Here is a 20,525-nt window from a genome sequence, read left to right on the forward strand (position 1 = left end):
AAGCACCTGGTGGAGTATGAAATCACCAGTGAGCGTGACATCACCCACAGCACTCCATGAAGGCTGCAGCCCATTCTGTGCTCCTTTCTGGATCTTTCTCTGGAGGACTCTAGTCCACTACTCAATGAAGGAAGAAAGCAAATAGAGGAATACCACATCAGGTTTAGCCAGATGGCTCATTTAAGAAATAAGTCCACTACTCAATGAAGGAAGAAAGCAAATAGAGGAATACCACATCAGGTTTAGCCAGATGGCTCATTTAAGAAATTTAATCGATCACAGTAAGACATTCAGGCTATTAAAAAACAAACAAAAACAAAAACAAAAAAAAACAACATTCTATACAGTGTTTTAAAAAGCAAGTGTCCATACCCCTGAAGCAATTACAAGGACACCTGGATGTCACTCTCCTGAAACAAGCTACACGGTCCAGTCCGTGTGAATAATCTTTGTACATAAAGACGAGGCATCTCAGAGACCACTACCCCTAATGCAGAGCCCCTAGAAATGTCACCAACGATTGCAGCAAACAGGGTTTGCAAAAATAAATAATTTATATATATATATATATATGATAACATTCAAAAATATACAAAGTGCAAACATAACCACAAGTGCTACCAGCTGCACAGGGATCTATTTACATGCTTCAGAAAGAAAAGACCAGCACAGTTTCCTACGGGAGTCACAGTGTTTGATCATTGCTACTGAGCCAGTAAGAGTCCCTTCAGATGTCTCTGTGTGGGGATCCACGGGAGGCTGCCCCTGTCTCTTTGACTCATCCCTGCAACCATGCAATGATAAAATTTGTGGCCATTTCAGGAAGAATCCTGGCTTTTCAAGTTCCATCAAATGACCTAGAGGAGATTCTCTAAAGGGTGAAAGGCTGTGAGTTTCTCCTGCGCAGCCTTTGAGGATCAGACAGGGAGGTTAATGGCTCTGGGACTTTTGCATAGAAGTGACCTGGCAGATGATAAGAAAATAAAGCAAGCAGCCTGGGAACTCAGGGGCAGAGCGCTTGCCTGGCTTGTATAAAATCCTGAGTTTAACCCTCTGCACTGGCAAAAAGGAAAAAAAAAAATAATAATGCAGGAGGGTTTGCCTATTCCAAATATTGGCAATCATGGCTTTGAAGCAGTCCCCAGTGATCTGACCTTTTCTTTCCTCCACATGCATCTTCTCCTGCATTCACCAACACGGGCCACCTCCGGCCAGTGATCCCACCCCAACACACGTGACAGAAAACAGTGCAAAATAACAAGAATGTCACATTTACACAATGTACAACCCTGAACTGAAAAAGTGCGAGGAGATCAAAAGAAGCGAAGCGCAGGCTCCCGTGGGCGGGATCAGGGCGCAGTACAGCGACAGCCACACCTGGGCTGGCAGAGTCACGGAGGGCGGAGGCAGGGCGTCCCCAGGAACAAGGTAACCGGGTGTTTCAGGCACTTCACGAGTATTAAGGGCGACTGGTGACTCAGGCTTTTCCTGGGGAACTGGCAAAGCTTTGGCGAGGGACAGGGCGGACGGTGCTGCCTTAGCAGTAGGGGGTGCCCTTCCCCTTCAGGGTCAGGCTCCTTCTGGCGCAGGGAGGCGGAGTGTGGAGGGGTGAGGGCTGGGGGTGGATGAGGCAGTGCCTGGGACCTTGGGACACCTGTGTTCCAAGCCACTTGCTGCCTCTCCTCCTGTGTTCCACCGTCCTCTGCTTCTTTATGATGCAGGAAAGAAAAGGGCTGAACTTAGAGGAACTAAGACGCATCCCGGCTCCTCGGGTCTTTTCCTCCTTCATCCGGAAAGAAAAAACCAAAACCCCAAGCAGAACCCGCTCCGCGGCGCTCTCAGAAGCCTGTTCTGCCTCCCAGATGAATAAATATATAAAACAAAGCTCTGGCAGACAGGCACCAGGCTTTGGTGGCCAGCGGCGCCTTAGGTCTTTGCTGACTCTGAAGGAGACGGAAGCCCTGGGGGTGCCAGAAGGGTTTAGAGGAAGTAGGTGACAGCCAGTGGTCAAGGGCCCCGGGAGAAAGTGTCCTTCCTGCCCATGAGTGGCAACAGGTTCCGGGAAGGGACTGGGCTCTCAGCAGCTGTTCACGCCACATCATCCTCCAGGCTGACCATCTGTCTCTGTCAACAAGATGGTAAACACCGGAAATGATCAGTCCAACATTCAGTAAACATGGCCAGGGTCCACCTACTTCTCACCTCCCAGACCAGGCCCATGACGACTCCACCCTGGTCCCTGACGGTCCCTTCCCTGCACAGCCACCAGAGGGCGCTGGTGAAAACCTGATGGGAGTCTTCTGCTCAAAACCCTCCATGGCTCCCACCTCACTCATAGGGAACTCCAGAGTCCTCCCTGCAGCCCACAAGATCCTCCTGGGGTCTACCCTATCACCTCCCTGCCTTCACTTCCTCCCACTCTCTCCAGTCCATCCACATGGGCCTCAAACCAATAGGCACTGTCCTACCTCAGGGCTGCTGCACTGACCACTTCTGCATTCCGCACATTCTCCACTCAGAGAAGCTTGCTCTGGATTACCTTATCTAAAATCACATCCCCTTGCTCCCAACCCCTCAAAACCCTTCTCTGCCGTCCTCTGGCCTTGCACCTGGTAGGCAAGTCCTCTTCCACTCAGCCGCACCCTGGCCCTTGACTTTCTTTTCCTCTACCACCAGCTGACTCCTCTATTTGCTCATCCGATGTCCCTCTCACTCCCGGTCAAGAAACCCAGCTGTCTGAGGGGAAGGCCCAATGCTTGGTAGGCTTGAGCGGGCACATGGACATAAGAGTCCACCCTGGGCCTGCCTTGGCCCCCGAGGACCTTTTGCCAGGGGCTGGCGGGGGCCCCAGGCTCCGGCCTCCCTAAGCCTCTCACCGAGGGGTAGGTGTAGCCGTCTTGGCTACGGCAAATGTGGACCTGGTCCTCCGTGGTCTTCTGGTACACGGGGTTGTCAAAGTTGATGCTATTGATGTTCTTCAGCCGCCAGTTCTTCCAGACCAGGAAGGCCCCAAAGCAGAGGAGGACGAGCAGAACTGTGGGAGGGGAGAGTGGCCTTGTCACGTGGCTGGCCCCGAGACTGGGACCTGCTTAGTGGCACAGACAACACCAGGCCTCGGACCTGACAGCGGTTTTGTTCTGAACGCAAAGCAGCCCTCCCTCGTTCAAAGGGAAACCCCGCGCAGGCAGGACCCAGCTCTAACTTGACGCCACGGGATGAACCTCGAGCCAGAGGTAGCTGCTTGTCCTCGATTCTTCTGCGATTAACTGCACACTGGGGAACTGCTTTTTTAGAAATGGGATTTTCCTCCACATATGGAGCCACAATTCACTCTTCTTTTTTGCAGAGATGAGTGGAATGCAGAGCCTCAAGCACGTTAGGCTGAGCTGTGGCCACTTCACTTGGCCTCGGTCAGTGAGAGGGGCAGGTGGCTCTTTGTCTCTTGCACAGCCAGTGCTGGGAGACGCTTAGCTCCTTGCTCTCTGAATGGGGCAGCCCCAGCACCGCTGCCTTTGTCCCTGGGTCCCACAGTGCCAACCTCAGTGGATCCAGGGGACAGGCAAGGGCTCACTCTGCCTGGATTTTATGATTCTAGAGGCCTGGGCTCTGCTGGGAAGACCCCAGGTGGGTGTGACCCCCAGTCTGGAGGGTCCGACCTGCTATGTCTGTCAACCCACAACTGGGCACCAAAATTCAGGCCATGGGTCTCTGCAAGTGTGCTAGGGCCCCCTCAACAGGATTTCCTCAGAAAAAGAAAGGTCACTGCACTGTTATTAGCAGGGGCAAGAGGGACAGTGTTAGGTCACCTGCAAACGCCCGCATTGGCACAGCGGAATCCTCAGGTGTGCTTGAGGCCCCCTGGGTGCACCTACCCAGGCTGCCCTCTCCCTAGCTGGCACCTCGGCTGCCTGACTGTGCTCCTTGGCAGTCCCAAGGGGTAAGACGTTGCTTCCTGGCTCTGTCCCCAGTACAGGTCTGGAAGTGGGCTCAGTACACAGTCGGTGCTTAATTATATGGGTTAGATGAATGAAGCTGGGGCTGTGGCTGGGTTAGAGGAAGTAGGTGATAGCCAGTGGTCAAGGTGGTGAACAGGCCACGTGGTGGGCTGCTCCATGCCTGAGGGAGGTGAGGGGCCCAGCAGGGGTCACAGGGGGCTTGCGCTGGGCCGTGCTTACCAATGGGCAGGACGATGGACAGAGCCCCCACGCTCCGAGGCTTCTCCTCCTTCCCTCTGTCGGCAACGTCAGCCAGGACTGCGGGGAAGAAGGGACACAGTGAGGCCCAGATACGAAAGGCATCACATAGCAGAGCCAATGGTCATGCAAAGGAATGGCTGACACATCCCATCAGCCGGTTCAAGTTCAAGGGAACATGGAGGCCCTCCCAAGTTCAAGTCAGGCCATGCTGGCTTACTCATGAGCACAGCTGCCCTCAGCACCCACAGGGAGTGGTTCCCGAAACCTCTACCAACACCAAAATTCACAGATGCCCAACTCCCTTATAGAAAAGGGCGTAGTTGGGCTTGGGCTGCAGCTCAGCAGTATAGCGCTTGCCTAGCTGTGTGAGGCAGTGGGTTCCAACCTCAGCACCACATAAAATAAAGATATTGCATTTATTTATAACAAATTTTTTTTTTTAAAAAAAGGAGTAGTGTTTGCCTAGAACATATGCACACTCTCCCATGTATTTTATTTTTTATTTTTTTTAATTAAAAAAAGTTTCTTTGTAGTTGTAGATGGACATCATGCCTTTATTGTATTTGTTTATTTTTATGCGGTGCTGAGGATCAAACCCAGTGCCTCACACATGCTAGGCAAGCGCTCTGTCACTGAGCTACAACCCCAGCCCTAATTTATTTGTTCTAATTAGTTATACACGGCAGAAGAATAGATGTAGACACTTTGATATAGCATATACCTCCCATGTATTTTACATCATCTCAAGGGACAATGCAATTCCTGATACAATGAAAATACTCCTGTACACAGTTGCTGTCCTCTATTGTTTAGAGAATAATCATGAGGAAAAGCATGGTCTGTATGTGCTCAATAGATTGAACCCAGAGGTGCTTTACCACTTAGCCTCATCCCCAGCCCTTTTTATGTTTTATTTTGAAACAGGGTCTCACTCAGTTGCCAAAGCCCTCACTAAGTTGCAGAGGCTGGCCTCCAACTTACAATCCCCCTGCCTCAGTCTCTCAAGTGGCTGGGATTATAGGTGTGTGCCATCGTGCCTGGCAGATACAATTTAAAATTTTTGTTGTTCTTGTTGTTGAACTGGGCGTTGAACCCAGAGGTACTTTACCACTGAGTCAATTTTATTTTTCATTATTGAAACAAGATCTCTAAGTTGCCCAGGCTGGCTTCAAACTTGTGATGCTCTGCCTCAGCCTCCCCAGGCGCTGGGACTGCAGGTGTGCACAACCACGCCCAACATCTTGAGATTCAAAAGTTTTCAATCTTCGGTTGGTGGAATCCACAAATGCAGAACATGACGATATAGTGAAAGAACAGGTCGAGTAAAATTCGGGTTGTAAAGAATCAGGTCAAGTAAAATTCTAGGGGCTAGGGATGTGGCTCAGTAGTAAAGTGCTTGCCTAGCATGTGTGAGCCTTGAGTTCAATCCCCAGCACCGCCCCCCCCCCAAAAAAAAAAAAGAGAAGTGTCTTCTAGGATCGAGAGGTTCACCTCAGAGGTAGAAAGCTTGCTTTAGCTTCACGTTGATGAAACATCTCTGAGATGGCAGAGGGTCCTAAATCCACTGATGCATTCTTAATGTTCGGTGAGGTTATTGGTGGAAGTTTCCTCCCACCCCCCGCCCTGGGACCATGGATTTAAACCAGGGGTACTCTACCACATCCACCGCCCTTTTTAAATTTGAGACCAAGTCTTGCAAAGTTGCCCAGGCTGGGCTTGAGCTTGCAAACCTCCCTCTCATCTGGCTGAGATTACACAGGTGCGCCACTGCACCAGGCTTGAGGGGGTATTTTCTAGGAGTTCCCCTTTCCACCAAGCAAAAAGGTTTCCCGGCCTCCCTCAGGCACAGGAGTTCCTGTTTTATCTCCTTAATGGCTGAACAAAGCCTTTAGCTACTGTGAAAGGAAATTTAAAAGAAAGATCTGAAACTTGGTGATGTGCTTTTTTTCCTGACCTAAGAGTCTGAGTTCTGTTTCTCTGCAGCTGATGATGGGTGGGCACCCCCTGCTGGATAAATGGATAAGCTACTGATTAATTCCCTGACCAGCTGGGTTCCAACACTGGGTGGGGTGAGGACAGCCAGGCTCTGGCCACAGCCACAAAACGGAAGGTGGAGCCAAAAAGCTCAGTAGAGCATCAATGGAAGTTGGTTCCAGGTTTACCCCATCCCCTCTGCAGACACCAAAATGCAAGGATGCTCTAGCCCCTTATATAAAATAAGGTGTTATTTGCATGTCACCTGGGCACATCCTCCTGTGGACTTTAAAGCATATCTAGATGACTTACAATACCTGATACAATGTAAATGTTATTGGTGCTGGGGATCAAACCCAGGGCCTTGTGTATGCAAGGCAAGCACTCCACCAACTGAGCTATAGTCCCAGCCCTCTAAACCAATTTTATACTGTACCATTAGGGACTAATGACAAGGAAAATATCCATATATGTTCAGTACAGATGTAATTATTTTTTCCAAACATTTTCAATCTGTAGTTTATTGAATCTGAAAATGTAGATGTAGCATAGAAGGCCAACTAAAATGCAATACTGTTTTTTGGGGGGGTACCGGGGCTTGAACTCAGGGGCACTCTACCACTGAGCCACATCCTCAGCCCTATTTTGTATTTTATTTAGAGACAGGGTCTCACTGAGTTGCTTAGTGCCTCGCCTTTGCTGAGGCTGGCTTTGAACTCATGATCCTCCTGCCTCAGCCTCCCAAGCCGCTAGGATGACAGGTACGCACCACAGCACCCAGCTGCAATATTATTTTAATGTTATTCTTAAATACCATAATGGATGCAAAAACTCCATGATGAATAAAAATCATCCAAATTTTCAAGAAGACAAAATCTGGGAGCTGGGATGGAGCTCAGTGATAAAATGCGTTCAGTATGCCTGAGGTTCCATCCCTCCCGCAACAAAAGGACATGACGCATACCTACAATCCCAGTGGCTTGGGAGGCTGAGGCAGGGGGCTCACAAATTCAAGGCCAGCCTCGGCATCTTAGTAAGACCCTTAAAAATAATAATAAGGGCTGGGGTTGTGGCTCAGCGGTCGAGCACTCATCTAGCATGTGCGAGGCCCTGGATTCGATCCTCAGCACCACACAAAAGTAAAGGTAAAAAATAAAATAAAAATAATTAAAAACATAATAATAACAAAATTAAATTAAAAACTAAACAAAAGGCCTTGCCTAGCATGTGTGAGACCTTGGTTCAAATCTCAGCACCAAAAAACTCTGCAGTAAACTATTATTGGATTTCTGAGTTGTTTCCTGTTTTTTTGTAGTACTGGGGATGGAACCCAGGGGCAATCCTTTTTTTATTTTGAGACAAGTTCTCGCTCAGTTGCAGGGTTGGCTTTGATCTTGCGATGCTCCTGCCTCAGCCTCCCAGTGACTGGTATTATAGCTCCATGGCCCCGGGATGGATTCCTGGTCCCAGTCCTCGTCTAGCTCAGGGTCAACAGCACACGCTCTCCCCACGTTTCAGCTCACTGAATCCCCAGGAGATGGGCAGATAGTGCCACCAGAACCCTTTGATAGGGAGGGTTCAAATTAGGGATCATCCTTGCGGGCCCAGGACTCCACCCTCACTCCATTTCTTCACCGAGTCGCTCGCAGCCACTGAAGGGGCCCATCTGGATCCTCCTCACCACAGTGGGAGTCAGGGTGGGCGCAGCCTTTACCTTGGTGGGACAAGGTCGCCGACTCCACGGTGGTGAGCCCAGGAACAGCCGCAGGCCGCCAGGGGGCGCTGGAAGCAGGTCGGTGGTCTGTGGGCTTGGGCCTCCTGGCTGTGGAGCTGACCCTGGGCCTGACGGTGGACGGCCCCAGGGTGGTCACTACAGGCTCCGCCTCTGCGGGAATACAGGCATTTCCTGAGTGCCACGGGCCTGAGCACCACTCCGATGGCTCTGTGGCCCTCATGACAAGTAGGCAGCGAGTGCCACCAGCCACCGAGGCACGGGATGTAAACACCCATGGCTGTCTGTGCTGCTCTTCCAGCGCCATGTGTGGGACACCAGGTTTGCAGGTGTTGGGGAGGCCTAGGGACACCTCGGCCCCTGCTGTGGGTTCACCGTGTCCCCCCAATTCGTACGTTGGGAACTTCACTCCAGAATTGCTCTGTTAACTGGATTTGGAGATGGGGCCTCCGGGAGGTGAGTAGGATTAGATGAGGTCATGAGGGTGGGACCTCCCCATGGCACTGGTGCCTTTATAAGAAGAGGAAGAATTGGGGGCGGGGATGTGGCTTAGTGATAGAGCCTGGGTTCAACCCCCAGTACCACACACACACAAAAGGGCCAGAAAGCTGAGCGCAATGTCACAGTGTGACCTCTGTCTCACTGTGTGACGCCCCCACATGTTATGATGCAGCAAGAAGTCCCTCACCCCTGCTCTGGGACTTCCCAGCTTCCAGAACTCAGCCACATTTCGTGACCTACGATGCCCTGCTCTCCCAGAGCACAGATGAGCAGAGCAAGGCTTGGAAGAACCATGCCTACCTGCGAGGCAGCTCCGCATGTCCCTGGCGAGCAGCCTACCATCTGGGCAGACACAGGTGAACTTGGGGGAGTGGGGGTTGATTTGCGGGGCTGGCAGACACAGGTACTGGCAGCCACCATTGGGGAGGGCTGTCCGCTCACACCAGTTCACACCTGGGGAAGAAGAAGAAAAAAAGATGAGGGGAGAATGAGATACCATCAGAGACCAGAAAGGTCTAGAAAATTCCAGGGCACTAGCAGGGAAGTGTCTTTCTCAGGGGTGGGGGTCGGTGGCGTGCAGCCTGCCCATCATTACCTCTCGGCTGTGTGACGTTGTGGAACAGGACAATGTCCTCGGGGGACAGCAGGTTTTCTGCCACTAAATCAATATCCAAGCCTGTGAGGCGATTGGCGCTGAAGATGGCTTCGTTCATGATGTCGGTCCAGAATACCTTGTCCTGTACGGGGGTTAAGGAAGACGATCCACCCCATTAGTCACTGGGACAGGACACAGACCTCCGCTCCCTCTTAACCTCTGGGGCTTTGGGGGAAGAAGCAATACTAGGTCACAGCATCAATCACGGCAAAACACATTTCCATTTTGGGCTTTCCTCGGGGGACGATGCTAGGTAGCACCCAGGGCTCGTGCATGCTAAACATACGCTCTTCCACGTGGCTGCACCCTGGTCCTCACTGCCACTATTTTTTTGGGGGGTGGGGGAAACCAGGGATTAAACTCGGGGGCACTCAGCCACTGAGCCACATCCTCAGCCCTATTTTGTATGTTATTTAGAGACAGGGTCTCACTGAGTTGCTTAGCACCTTGCTAAGTTGCTGAGGGTGGCTTTGAACTCGCGATCCTCCTGCCTCAGCCTCCCAAGCCACTGGGCTTATAGGTGTGCACCACCATGCCCAGCTCATCAACACTATTTTTAAGTGTAAAATTCACCAGTGTTAAGCACATTCATTGTAAAACCAGCATTGCCATCCATCTCTAGAACTTTCATCAAACTCAAACTCTGTCCCCATTAAGATTTCTAATCTCCACTCCCGGTCTCTGGCACCCACCATTCTCCTGCCTGTCTGTGAATTTGCCTATTTAGCTCCCTGCTATCAGTGGACAACGGGATTATTTCACTGAGCATAATGTCCTCAAGGCTCCTCCCCAATGGAGTAAGTATCAAAATTTCCTTCCCTTTTTTTTTGATATTGGGGATTGAACTCAGGGCACTCAACCACTGAGCCACATCCCCAGCCCTATTCTGTATTTATTTTAGAGGCAGGGTTTCACTGAGTTGCTTAGTCCCTCGCTTTTGCTGAGGCTGGCTTTGAACTCACGATCCTCCTGCCTCAGCCTCCAGAGGACTGGGATTACAGGCATGCGCCCCTATGCCCAGCAAGATTTTCTTCCTTTGAAGGCTGTGCGCATGGGTTGCACTGTGCTCATGTACTCATCAGTGGATACCTGGCCTGCTTCCTCCTTGTGTCTATTGTGAATAATGCCACTATGAACGTGGGGGTACAAATATAGCATCATTTCTTTAGAGCAGGTTTTCCCCCTATGGCTCTATTAGGAACTTGACCTGTCCCCATTCTCACATTTGTTGAGAAGAAAACGGACATATCTTCAGTTCTAAGACCTCTCCTCGGTCAAGAGCAGCTTTCCTAGTTAGTCTTTGCTTGGAGGAACTAGACAAGGCGTGCCCACCATTACCCACAAGCTTAAACCTCCGACAGTTAAATCAGTGAAAAATGAGCTGTGAATTCCTTCCAGGTCTCACCTCAAAGATGGCCAAGGAGAAGGGGTGGGCCAGCCGCTTCTCGTCCTCCAGGATGGTCTTCCGGTTCCCCCCGTTGACATCAATGCTAGAGATGGAGTGGAGTTTGGAGTCTACCCAATAGAGACGGCCATTGGAGAGATCTGGAATGCACAGATGGACAAGGGGCGGTCACATGCAGATGCCCGGTGCCAGCAGCAAGAATGAGAGGATCATCAGATAGGCCAGAAAATTCTAGAAAATTCCAGGGCACTGTCCATTTTTGGGTGGAGGGTGCAGCCTTGGAATTGGGCCACTCTGCTCCCCCTAGAAGAAACCCCCATAGAAAGAGTAGAAAAGAAGCTCCCAGAGAAGCAGCCCCAACCACGTGAGTCTGAAGGGCACACGGTGACTTTCGCCCCAGTGCCTCGTGGCACATGCTGACGTCCCCAGGTCAGGAGGAGGGAAAACTGTGGGTTATAAAACCTCAGGGAGCTGGTGGGCTTGTGTGGGAGCAACTGGCCACTACTGTGTCCCCCAGATGGGGTCCGACTGTGGTGGGGCCAAGCATCCCTTCAACGTACCCAGTGTGATGCCGTTAGGCCACTGGATGTCTTCTGTCACCAGCGAGTAGACATCCACACCATTCAGGCCCCCTTTCTTGATCTTGGCAGGGGTGCCCCAGTCTGTCCAGTACATAAAGCTGGGGGGACAATAGGGAAAACAGAGATGAGGATGCTCCTCAGGACAGGTTCCTGCCAACACCGAAGGCGAGAGTCTGCCTAAGTGGAGCCAAGGCTCTGGATAAGGCCCCACTGGGGACTCCAGATTCTTTTCTTTTTTCCTCCCAAAATGGCCAGGAGGGACTTTAGAGTGTTTGCGTGGGGCTGGGGTGTGGCTTGGTGGTGGAGCCCTCTCCTAGCCTCATTAGGCCTTGGTTTCCATCCCCAGAACTGATAAAAAAAAAAAAAAAGAAAGAAAAAAAGTCAAAAAACAACAATAAAAAAATCTGTAGTTTCAGGAGATTCTGATGCTAAAATCAGGGAGGGGGCTCTGGAATATGCACCTCAGTTCATAATATTTTTCTTGCCTTTTAAATATTCTTTTAACTTTTAAATTGTGGTAAAATTTACACAACATAATTTATTTTTATTTTTATTTTTTTTGTTACCAGGAATTAAACTCAGGGGCACTGGATCACTGAGTCACATCCCCAGCCCTATTTTGTATTTTATTTAGAGACAGGGTCTCACTGAGTTATTTAGTGCCTCACTTTTGCTGAGGCTGGCTTTGAACTTGTGATCTTCCTGCTTCTGCCTCCTGAGATACTGGGATTACAGGTGTGGGCCACCAGGCCAGGCAATTTTTTTTTTTTTAATGCTCTCTGTGCATATATACTTTGACATGTTATCCAATTCTACAAATTAATCCCACAGAAAAACATGGCCTATCCAGTGAATAAACCACATTTCACAGGAAGGATCTCAGACATGGGAACTGCAGAGCTAGTAGAGAATGAAATGCATAATTTGTTTGAGTAAAAAGAAACAAGAGAGCAAAATATAGCTGTTCCCCCTTATCCATGTTTGTGATTTCTGTAGTCAATGATAATAGAAAAATCCAGAAAGAAACAATTCCTATGATTTTTATGAGTAAGGTGATGAAATCTCAAACCATCATGCCCTGTCCTGCTGGAGACATGAATTGTCTTTTTGTTTAGTGTGTCCACAGTGTATATACTACCCACCTGTTAGTCACTTGGTAGCTGTCTCATTATCAAATCAACTATTAAGGTGTCAGTGTTTGTATAAGTAACCTTTACACAGTGGCCTAATGCCATGTCACAATCCCTACATTATTCACCTATCTCTTCACATAGGAATTAAAAAAAAATTTTTTTTTGTAGTTGTAGATGCCTTTATTTTATGTGTTTATTTTATTTGTTGTTGAGGATCAAACCCAGTGCCTCACACCTGCTAGGCAAGTACTCTACCACTGAGCCACAGCCCCAGTCCCCACATAGGAATTTTTAAAACCTTATTTTATTTATCAGTTTTATGTGGTGTTGAGGATCGAACCCAGTGTCTCACCGTGCACAGTAAGCTCTCTACCACTGAGCTACAACCCTAGGCCCTTCACACAGGAATTTTATCATCTCATATCACTGCAAGAAGGATGCGTTCATTCACAAAAGTTTATTATAGTATATTGTTCTAATTATCTTATTATTATTTATTAGTTTATTTATCTCTCTGTGCCTAATTTGAAATTTGAACTTCATCACAGATGTGTATGTCCTGGAAAAGGGAGGGGTCAGTACTGAGCATGGTTTCAGTCATCCATGGGGGTCCTGGAATGAACCACCCGTGGTTAAGCGGGCACTTTGTACACACACGTCTGCACACTACTCGTGCCTGAGTGCAGTGGGACTGGCACGCTCTCTCCTTCTTTCCTGTAGATTGTGTGGCCAACCCAGGTGGCCTCGCCCCTCCATCCAACAGGCGCCCACAGCCTGGGTATGTTTCTTTGTGGATGGATCCAGGCCCAGCCTGACTCCGCCCTCACCCACAGGCTCTGCCCGCCCAGCCACTCTCTGACCTGCCCTTGCAGATGCCACAGGAGGACAGCCAAGTGCACCTTCTCCCACATCCTCTGCACTGGGCCAAATGTACCCCCACCTCCAATTGTGGTACCAGGACAGGGTGCCACCCAGATTACCAACACCCCACTGCAATTGTGAAATGAGTCCTGTCACATGCCAGGTGGCAGAGGGAGCCTACTGGGCAGAATATGCAGTGGGCAGGGGACAGGGGCAATGCTTTCTGCCAGGGGACACTGGTCAGTGGCTGAGGTGCTGAGTCAGCCACGGGCTCCTGATCTTCACAGGGTAGTGACCTTCACCCAGCCACCCTCTGCCAGAGCTTCGTAAACACAGGGCTGCCCAAAACCAACTTAAAGAAGGACCTTCATGTCTTCCCTCTCTAACCTTATCCTGGCCCAGGAGATTGACACCAAATACTTAAGCAAATTTGTTTTTTTTAATTTCTCACTTAATTTTCTTTCTTTCTCTTTGTTTGCGGTTCCTGGGATGGAACCCGGGCCTCGCAGATGCTAAGTAAGGCTCTACCGTTGAGCTGCAGCCCCAGCCTTTTTTATTTTATTTTGAGATGGGGGGTCTCATTAAATTGCTGAGGCTGCCCTGAACTTGCACCTTCCTGCCTCAGCCTCCTGAGTAGCTGGAATTACAGCCACGTGCCACCAAGAACATCTCTATTTTAATTTCTGGTTTTGAATTTTTATCACAGGGTCTGCTTCCATGTCAGGTAATAGGATACTGTCATGAGAATTCCAGCCCTGTGGCCCCCAAAGGCAGACAGGACAGTCTGACAACTCTGGGCTCCTATTTCATTTATTTTGGGGGGAAAATGGTGCTTGAACCCAGGGATGCCTTACAATTGATGCCTTATTACGTCCCCAATCCCTTTTTTAAATTTTGAGACAGCGTCTCACTAAGTGGCTGAGGTTGGCCTCGAGCTTGTGATCCTCCTGCCTCAGCCTCCCAAGTTGCTGGAATCACAGGCATGCATCCCTGTGCCTGGTCCTGTTTCTTTACAGACAACTACAGGCCCTGATTCTACCTCCTGTCCACAGCGCAGGACAACCCCATACTTCTCTCGGGTGCAAACACTGCCTAAACAGCGGCCTAAACAGCTCTGGGTCCTGCATGTTCACCCTTCATTCCCCCGCACCCCCCACCGTCGTAAGCACGCACCCGTGGACGGGATCCACCACGATGGCCCTCGGCTTGGAGCCGATCTCCTGGAACAGCGTTCTCCTCTTCATGCCCTTAGTGTCGGCCACGGACACGGTGCCCAGGACAGAATCGGTCCAGTAGATGTTGCTGTGGATCCAGTCCACAGCCAGCCCATCAGGAGCATGGAGGTCACTGCCGATGACGGTGTCATAGGTGGACAAGCTGGGGGCTCTGTCAATCTGGGTGCTAAGGCAGGAGGAGGGCAGACCGTCAGGGCCAGGGGGGCCCCTCCTCACCTGGGGGTCAGGCAGGCCGGAGGGGCCGAGGCTCACCTGTAGATCTTTCTTTGGGACAGGTCAGACCAATAGATTCTGTTGCTGGCCACCTCGGTGTCCAGGGCAACCACGTTCTTGAGGTTTGGGATGAGGCTGGTGTACTCGCTGCGGTCCAGGGTCATCTTCCTCACCTCGTGGCGGTTGGTGAAGAAGAGGTAGGCGATGGAGCCTGGGGAAGGGCAGGGCGGGCAGGGTGGTGAGAGACCCCACTTGTCCCTCTGCAGGGTGTGGCTGGATCGGAGAGGCACACCCAGAGTGGCAGGGTGGAAATCCCCGTGTACTAGGCAAGTCACACCTGGGTCTCGGTCACCCTGCAGGGAAAGCCCCACCTAGGGGTAGCCAACTCCTAGAAATAGGAAATGACTCACTTTGGGGCCAAACTCACCAGCCCACATCGCCACCACCTCGGCTATGGGAACCCTGACATCTGCCTGCCCTAGTCACTCCAGAGCCAGGAACCAGGCAACCTAAGATAGTGCCAGGCCCCAGACTGCATGGAAATGATTCACACTTGTGAATCCTGAGCCTGCTCACAGGACCTCACCCATTCATGCCTTTGCCCATAGACACCCTGGGTCCCATCCCTGGCACATTAAAAAAAACACAAAAAAAAAGTAATGATCTTGCCTAATGTTTACTAGGTTTTTTAATGGAATCCTTATATTCCTGTGAAGCAGGTTTTAGTTAATTTCTCTTTACAGATGAGCAGATTGAGGCTCAGAGAGGGAAAGTGATTTGCCCAAGATCACATACCTAGTGGGTGACTGAGCCAGGATTCAAACCCAGGTCTGCCCAATTCTGGGAGCTGTGCCCTAACCGTGACACCAATATTCACCAACAAACCAACTATATCTTGCAACTGGACTTCTCAAGACGGCCCTTCCCAAGTCTCTACTTCAACTCCACTGAAATCTTTACATCTGTACAAATGCTAAGATCACAAAGGAGTTCAGAGCACAACCTCCAATCCTGAGGGATTTTGTGGGCCCGCTGTTAGGGATGTTGAGGAACTACATCCTCCCACCACCCCAGCAGAACCAGGAAGCACATGGGAGGTGCAGAGGCCGAGAGCCATGGAAACAGGGGTAGCAGCCACTAATATGCCGGTGAAGGCCCTGAGGTAGACAGAGGCAGCTCGTAAAAAGTTCTTCCTATTTTCTCCCTAATACTGGAAATTAAAACCAGGGGTGTGCTACCACCGAGTTTTACCCCCAGCCTTAATTTTTAATTTATTTTTTTACTAATTTTTTTTCCCTTTTATTCCCCAGTGCTGGGGACAGAGTCCAGGGCCTCATGCATGCTAGGCAGGTGTTCCGTCACTGAGCCGCATCCCTAGCCCAATGTTTTATACGTTTTTCTTTAAAATTAAAAATTTTTCAAATTTTATTTGATGGTCTCTTTTTTTTTTTTTTCCAAAAATTTCTTTTTGGACAGGGTCTTGCTAAATCATCGAGACTGGCCTCAAACTGGCAATCCTCCTGCATCAGCCTCCCAAGTCTAAGGGATTACAGGCCTGTGTCACTGAGCCTGGCTGTTATTTCTGCAAAATCCACCTCCTTGTAATTAGATTGCTAGAACAGAGCATGAAGCAAAGGGCCTTTGCATGTGCAGACAACTCAACTCCCCCAGGACACTTGCACATGCAAGCAAGGGATCCCTGGATGAAGGGGATTCTAAGAATGGACACGCAGCAATGATTATAACCCAAACTTCAAGATAGAAAAGAGAGTTGAGGTTGTGGCTCATTGGTAGAGTGCTTGGCTAGCATGGGCGAAGCACTGGGTTCGATCCTCAGCACCACATAAAAATTGGTAAATAAATAAAGGTCCATCAACAATTAAAAAAAAAAAAGATGGAAAGGAAATCCATCTTTTGTAGGAAATCCTTATTTTGTAGGAGTGAATTCTGCATCTTCAGGTTCAACCAATTGTAGATTGAAAACATTTGGGGTGAAAATGCCTCTATACCAAACGCAAATTATTATTATTATTATTTATCTCATTCCCTAAACAAAACAGTGGAATAAACACCCACACAGCACTAACATTGTATTAGGTATTCTAAGTCATCTCGAGGTAATTTCCAGTCTCTGTGGGATGTGCAGGTTCTATGAAAACATTATATAACAGTTAGTTCACAAGGGCCTTGAACTTCCATGGATTTTGGTAGCTGCAGGGGGTCTTGGACCCAATCAGTCCTCCACAGATACAGAGAGATGACTTGATTTCTACCATTTTGTTCCATGATGTGCTATTCTGTTTTGGTCTTTGTTTTAAATAAATTTTGTTTCCTTGAGATACATTCTTATTAAAAACAGCTGGAGGGCTGGGGCTGTGGCTGAGCGATAGAGAGCTCACCTAGCACGTGCGAGGCCCTGGGTTTGATCCTCAGCACCGCATAAAAATAAATAAATAAAATAAAGGTATTGTGTCCAGCTACAACTAAGATATAAATATAAAAAAAAAAAAAAAAAAGAGCAGGAGCCAGGCAGGCATGGTGGTGCACACCTATAATCCCAGTGACTCAGGAGGCTGAGGCACGAGGGTCACAGGCTTGAGGTCAGCCTCAGCCACGCGGCAAGGCCTTAAGCAAATAAGTGAGACCTTGTCTCAACATAAAAATAAAGAGAGCTGGGAATGTGACTCAGTGACAAAGCACCCCTGAGTTCAGTCCCCCACAAAAGAACAGCTGGAGGGGGCGTGGGCAGCTCATGCCATGGCTTTCCACCCTTTGCCCCCTGAAATCCATCCCTAACTTGTCCTGGAAGCTGAGCCCTGGTTGCTATTAAGCTGGCAGGGCTGGGTCCTGCATGCTGTCCCCTGGTCACACGTGGCAGGTTCCTGGCAAGCCCGAGTCCCACCTGCCAGAGGTCCCTGCTGATTTTACCCTGTGCAAAGTTCAGGTGAGGAAACGCCGCCCAGCGCGGCCTCCGTGCTCACCGGTGGCCTTGCAGGCCTGGGTGCGGGGGTCCATCTGGAAGCCCTCCTGGCACACGCACTTGTAGCTGCCCGGCAGGTTCACACAGAGCTGGCTGCAGGTGGCAGGGTCCTGACACTCGTCGATATCTGAGTGGAGACAGAGACACATGAGGTGTCACCTTTGAGGGTGGCAGATGGAGGGATGGAACCAGCACCCCAGTGGCAGCTAAGGGACAACCCATCCCACCTGGGAAAGAAAAAAGTGACTGTCATCTCCCAAAGTGACCCGACCTCACCGTTCACTTCAGGGGCCCAGGTCAGAGGGCAGAGTTGCGTCAGCAGAGATTTCCTAACGGTGAAGCCCGGAGGGAAGCTCCTCCGAGGAGTCGAATGGTTACTGACGGGTCAGTCTGTGCCCAGGGTTCCACCCATGGAGCGTCCGCCCAGCAGCTGGGGACTGCCGTCCCACCCATTTCACAGACCGGGAGACTGAGGCAGAGCCTTCGGTGGGCACAAGGCCGAGGAGGCCCAGAGCTCGGCCCTGCTCAGCAATCACCTTCGCATCTGCGCTGGTCCACGAGCCGGAAGCCAGCGGGGCACAGGCACTCGTGGCCGATCTTGAGGTCATTGCAGATGTGCGAACAGCCCCCGTTGTTGTCCAAGCACTCGTTGGTCCCTGCGTCGGGGGAAGGACACACACTGGTCACCCTGGAGTCTCGAGCCTCTCACTCCCCCACCCCTGCCACTGCGGAGGGGTGCCACAGCCTGACTCGTGAGAGCACTGAGATGGCACTGTCACTCGTTTAACACAGAGAGCCCTGGGGACAGAGTGCTGATGGCAGGAAACGCGTCACCAAAGGCCAGGTGCTGAGGATCCCACTCCTGAGAGATCCACAGAGACAGGTGCTGGGGCGGGGACGGTGGGTGAATGAGGACAGGGGTTTGGTTTTGAAAATGAAAAAACGTGCTAGGGAGGGGGATGGGTGGTCACACCTGGGTGAATGCATTCAATGCCACCAAACATACACTTCAAAATGGTTCATGTGGCCAGAGGGCGCAGTGACACAGGTCTGCAATCCCAGGGACTCAGGCAGGAGGACTACAAGGTCAAGGCCAGCCAGGGAAACTCAGTGACTCTCAAAAATGATAATTAAAAAAGGCCGGGGTGTGGCTCAGTGGGAATGGGCCCCTTGGTTCAATTCCCTACACCAAAAAAAAAAAAAAAGACCAGTGGGGCTGGGGCTGGGGCAGGTCTCCGTGGAGCCCACGGTGAGGCAGGAGCTCCACCACCGAGCTGCATCTCCAGTGCTTTCCTCTGTATTTTGAGACAGGGTCTGGCGATGTTGCCCAGGCTGGCCTTGACCTGGCACTTGGGACCTGCCTGCCTGGGTTCCTGGGCAGCTGGGATTCTAGGCATGCACTACTGTGCCCCATATGGCCCCGTCTCTCCTGCCCTGAGTGGAAGTTCCCTGGGGCTAAGGATGCACAGGAGCCCTAGAGCTACAGTGGGTGGGCCTCCCGTCCCCTCCACCTGAGTTCCCCCACCTTGGCTCTCCACAAACTCCCCAAGACGCCCACATCTGGGACTCACCGCATTCCTTGAGGGGCTCGTCCGACCAGTCCCGGCAGTCTCTGGCTGAGTTGCACACTTTGTCCAGGGGGATGCATTCACCGCTGTGGCATTTGAACTTGTTGGGCCCCTCACACAGTGTCACTATGAGAGTCCAAGAGAACAGTCAGGTGCATCTGAGCTGCAGGAGCTTGCTTAACCCTCTACAGCATAATAATTCTCTTACACAAGAATAAATATGAATGTATCCGTTAGTAAAACATGATAATTTTTTGTCAGTTCTGGGTACAGAATCCAGGGCCTTAGATCCGCTAGAAGCATTCTACCACCGAGCTACACCCAGCCCAGTAATTGGTTACTGAGCACTGAGAACCTAACACCCAGTTCTAAAATGAGAATGTCACCTAGAGCAGGAAGTCAGTAAACTGAGGGCCCTGGATCAACAATGGCCCACTGCTTGTTTATTTAAATAAAGTTTTATTGGTCCACAGCCACACCCATTCATTTACAGAAGGTCTGTGGCTGCTTTCAGAGTATGAAACAGCGTAGTTGTGTCAGAAACTCTGAACCTTGCAAGGCCAAAAATATTTATTATCTGGTGCTTTATGGTAAAATTCTGCCAACTCTCTAATGGAGACTATTCTAGCAGGCTTTGACCCATCCTGCTACCCTTCAAAGGAATCCTGAATTCTGGGGCTGGGGATTTAGCTCAGTGGCAGAGCACTTGCCTAGCACATGCAAGGCCTTGAGTTACATCCTCGGCCTTTGGCCCTGAAAAAAAGAAAAAAAAAAAATCCTGAATCTTGGCTTTATCGTTTCCTTATTTTTTTATTTTTATTTTTTGGTGGTCAGGGTCTCATCATGTCACGTAAACACTCAACTCCTGAGCTGCGTTCTCAGCCACTTCATTAATACTTCAGGGAAAAACATGGGGTATGATTTAGTTTGTTTTTGAGGCTTATAAAATGATTCCTCATAATCTTCAAACTGCTTCTTCATCCAACAGTAAGGTTGTAAGGTTCTCCCGTGTGAATGCTGGTGGCTGAAGCCTCATTTCCTGGCGGCATATTCCACCATGTGGCTACCCCACCAGGTTAAAGTCATTGATGGTGTACCCCCACATTCCCAGCAGCACTATTCCACAGCCAAAAGATGGAGGCAACCCAAGGATTCATCAAGGGGCGAATGCAATAGGATTCCTCAGCACCATCGATGGAATACTATTTGGCCTTCAAAAAGAAATCTGGACCCAGACTAGAACATGGACCCTGAAGACATGCTCAGTGAAATAAGCCAGTCACAAAAGGACAACTACTACACAATTCCACTCACAGGGGGTCCACGAAGTCATCAGACCCACAGAGACAGACAGTAGAATGGCAGGTGCCAGGGACTGGGGAGGAGGATGGGGAGTTAGTGATTAATGGGGACAGAGTTTCAGTTTTGCAAGATGGAGATGGACAGTGACGATGGCTGCACAACCATGTGAATGTATTTAATGTCACCGAG

General features: G+C 50.1%; 1 protein-coding gene across 1 annotated transcript in view; it reads right to left on the minus strand.

Moving 5' to 3' along the window:
• Nucleotides 1-236: 236 nt before the first annotated feature.
• Ldlr (low density lipoprotein receptor) overlaps nt 237-20,525 on the minus strand; it is a 40,675-nt gene continuing 20,386 nt past the window's right edge. Inside the window, exons 6-18 of the mRNA XM_026399791.2 lie at nt 19,038-19,160; nt 18,003-18,122; nt 17,468-17,593; nt 14,526-14,697; nt 14,212-14,439; nt 11,024-11,142; nt 10,464-10,603; nt 8,999-9,140; nt 8,704-8,856; nt 7,885-8,055; nt 4,176-4,253; nt 2,877-3,034; nt 237-2,124 (exon numbers count right to left, since the gene is read on the minus strand). Coding sequence (XP_026255576.1) covers nt 2,089-2,124; nt 2,877-3,034; nt 4,176-4,253; nt 7,885-8,055; nt 8,704-8,856; nt 8,999-9,140; nt 10,464-10,603; nt 11,024-11,142; nt 14,212-14,439; nt 14,526-14,697; nt 17,468-17,593; nt 18,003-18,122; nt 19,038-19,160 — 1,766 coding nt within the window. The 3' untranslated portion in view covers nt 237-2,088. The remainder of the gene's footprint in view (nt 2,125-2,876; nt 3,035-4,175; nt 4,254-7,884; nt 8,056-8,703; nt 8,857-8,998; nt 9,141-10,463; nt 10,604-11,023; nt 11,143-14,211; nt 14,440-14,525; nt 14,698-17,467; nt 17,594-18,002; nt 18,123-19,037; nt 19,161-20,525) is intronic.

Source organism: Urocitellus parryii, chromosome 3 (genome assembly GCF_045843805.1).
Source record: "Urocitellus parryii isolate mUroPar1 chromosome 3, mUroPar1.hap1, whole genome shotgun sequence".
In the NCBI taxonomy this organism is placed as follows: Eukaryota; Metazoa; Chordata; class Mammalia; order Rodentia; family Sciuridae; genus Urocitellus; species Urocitellus parryii.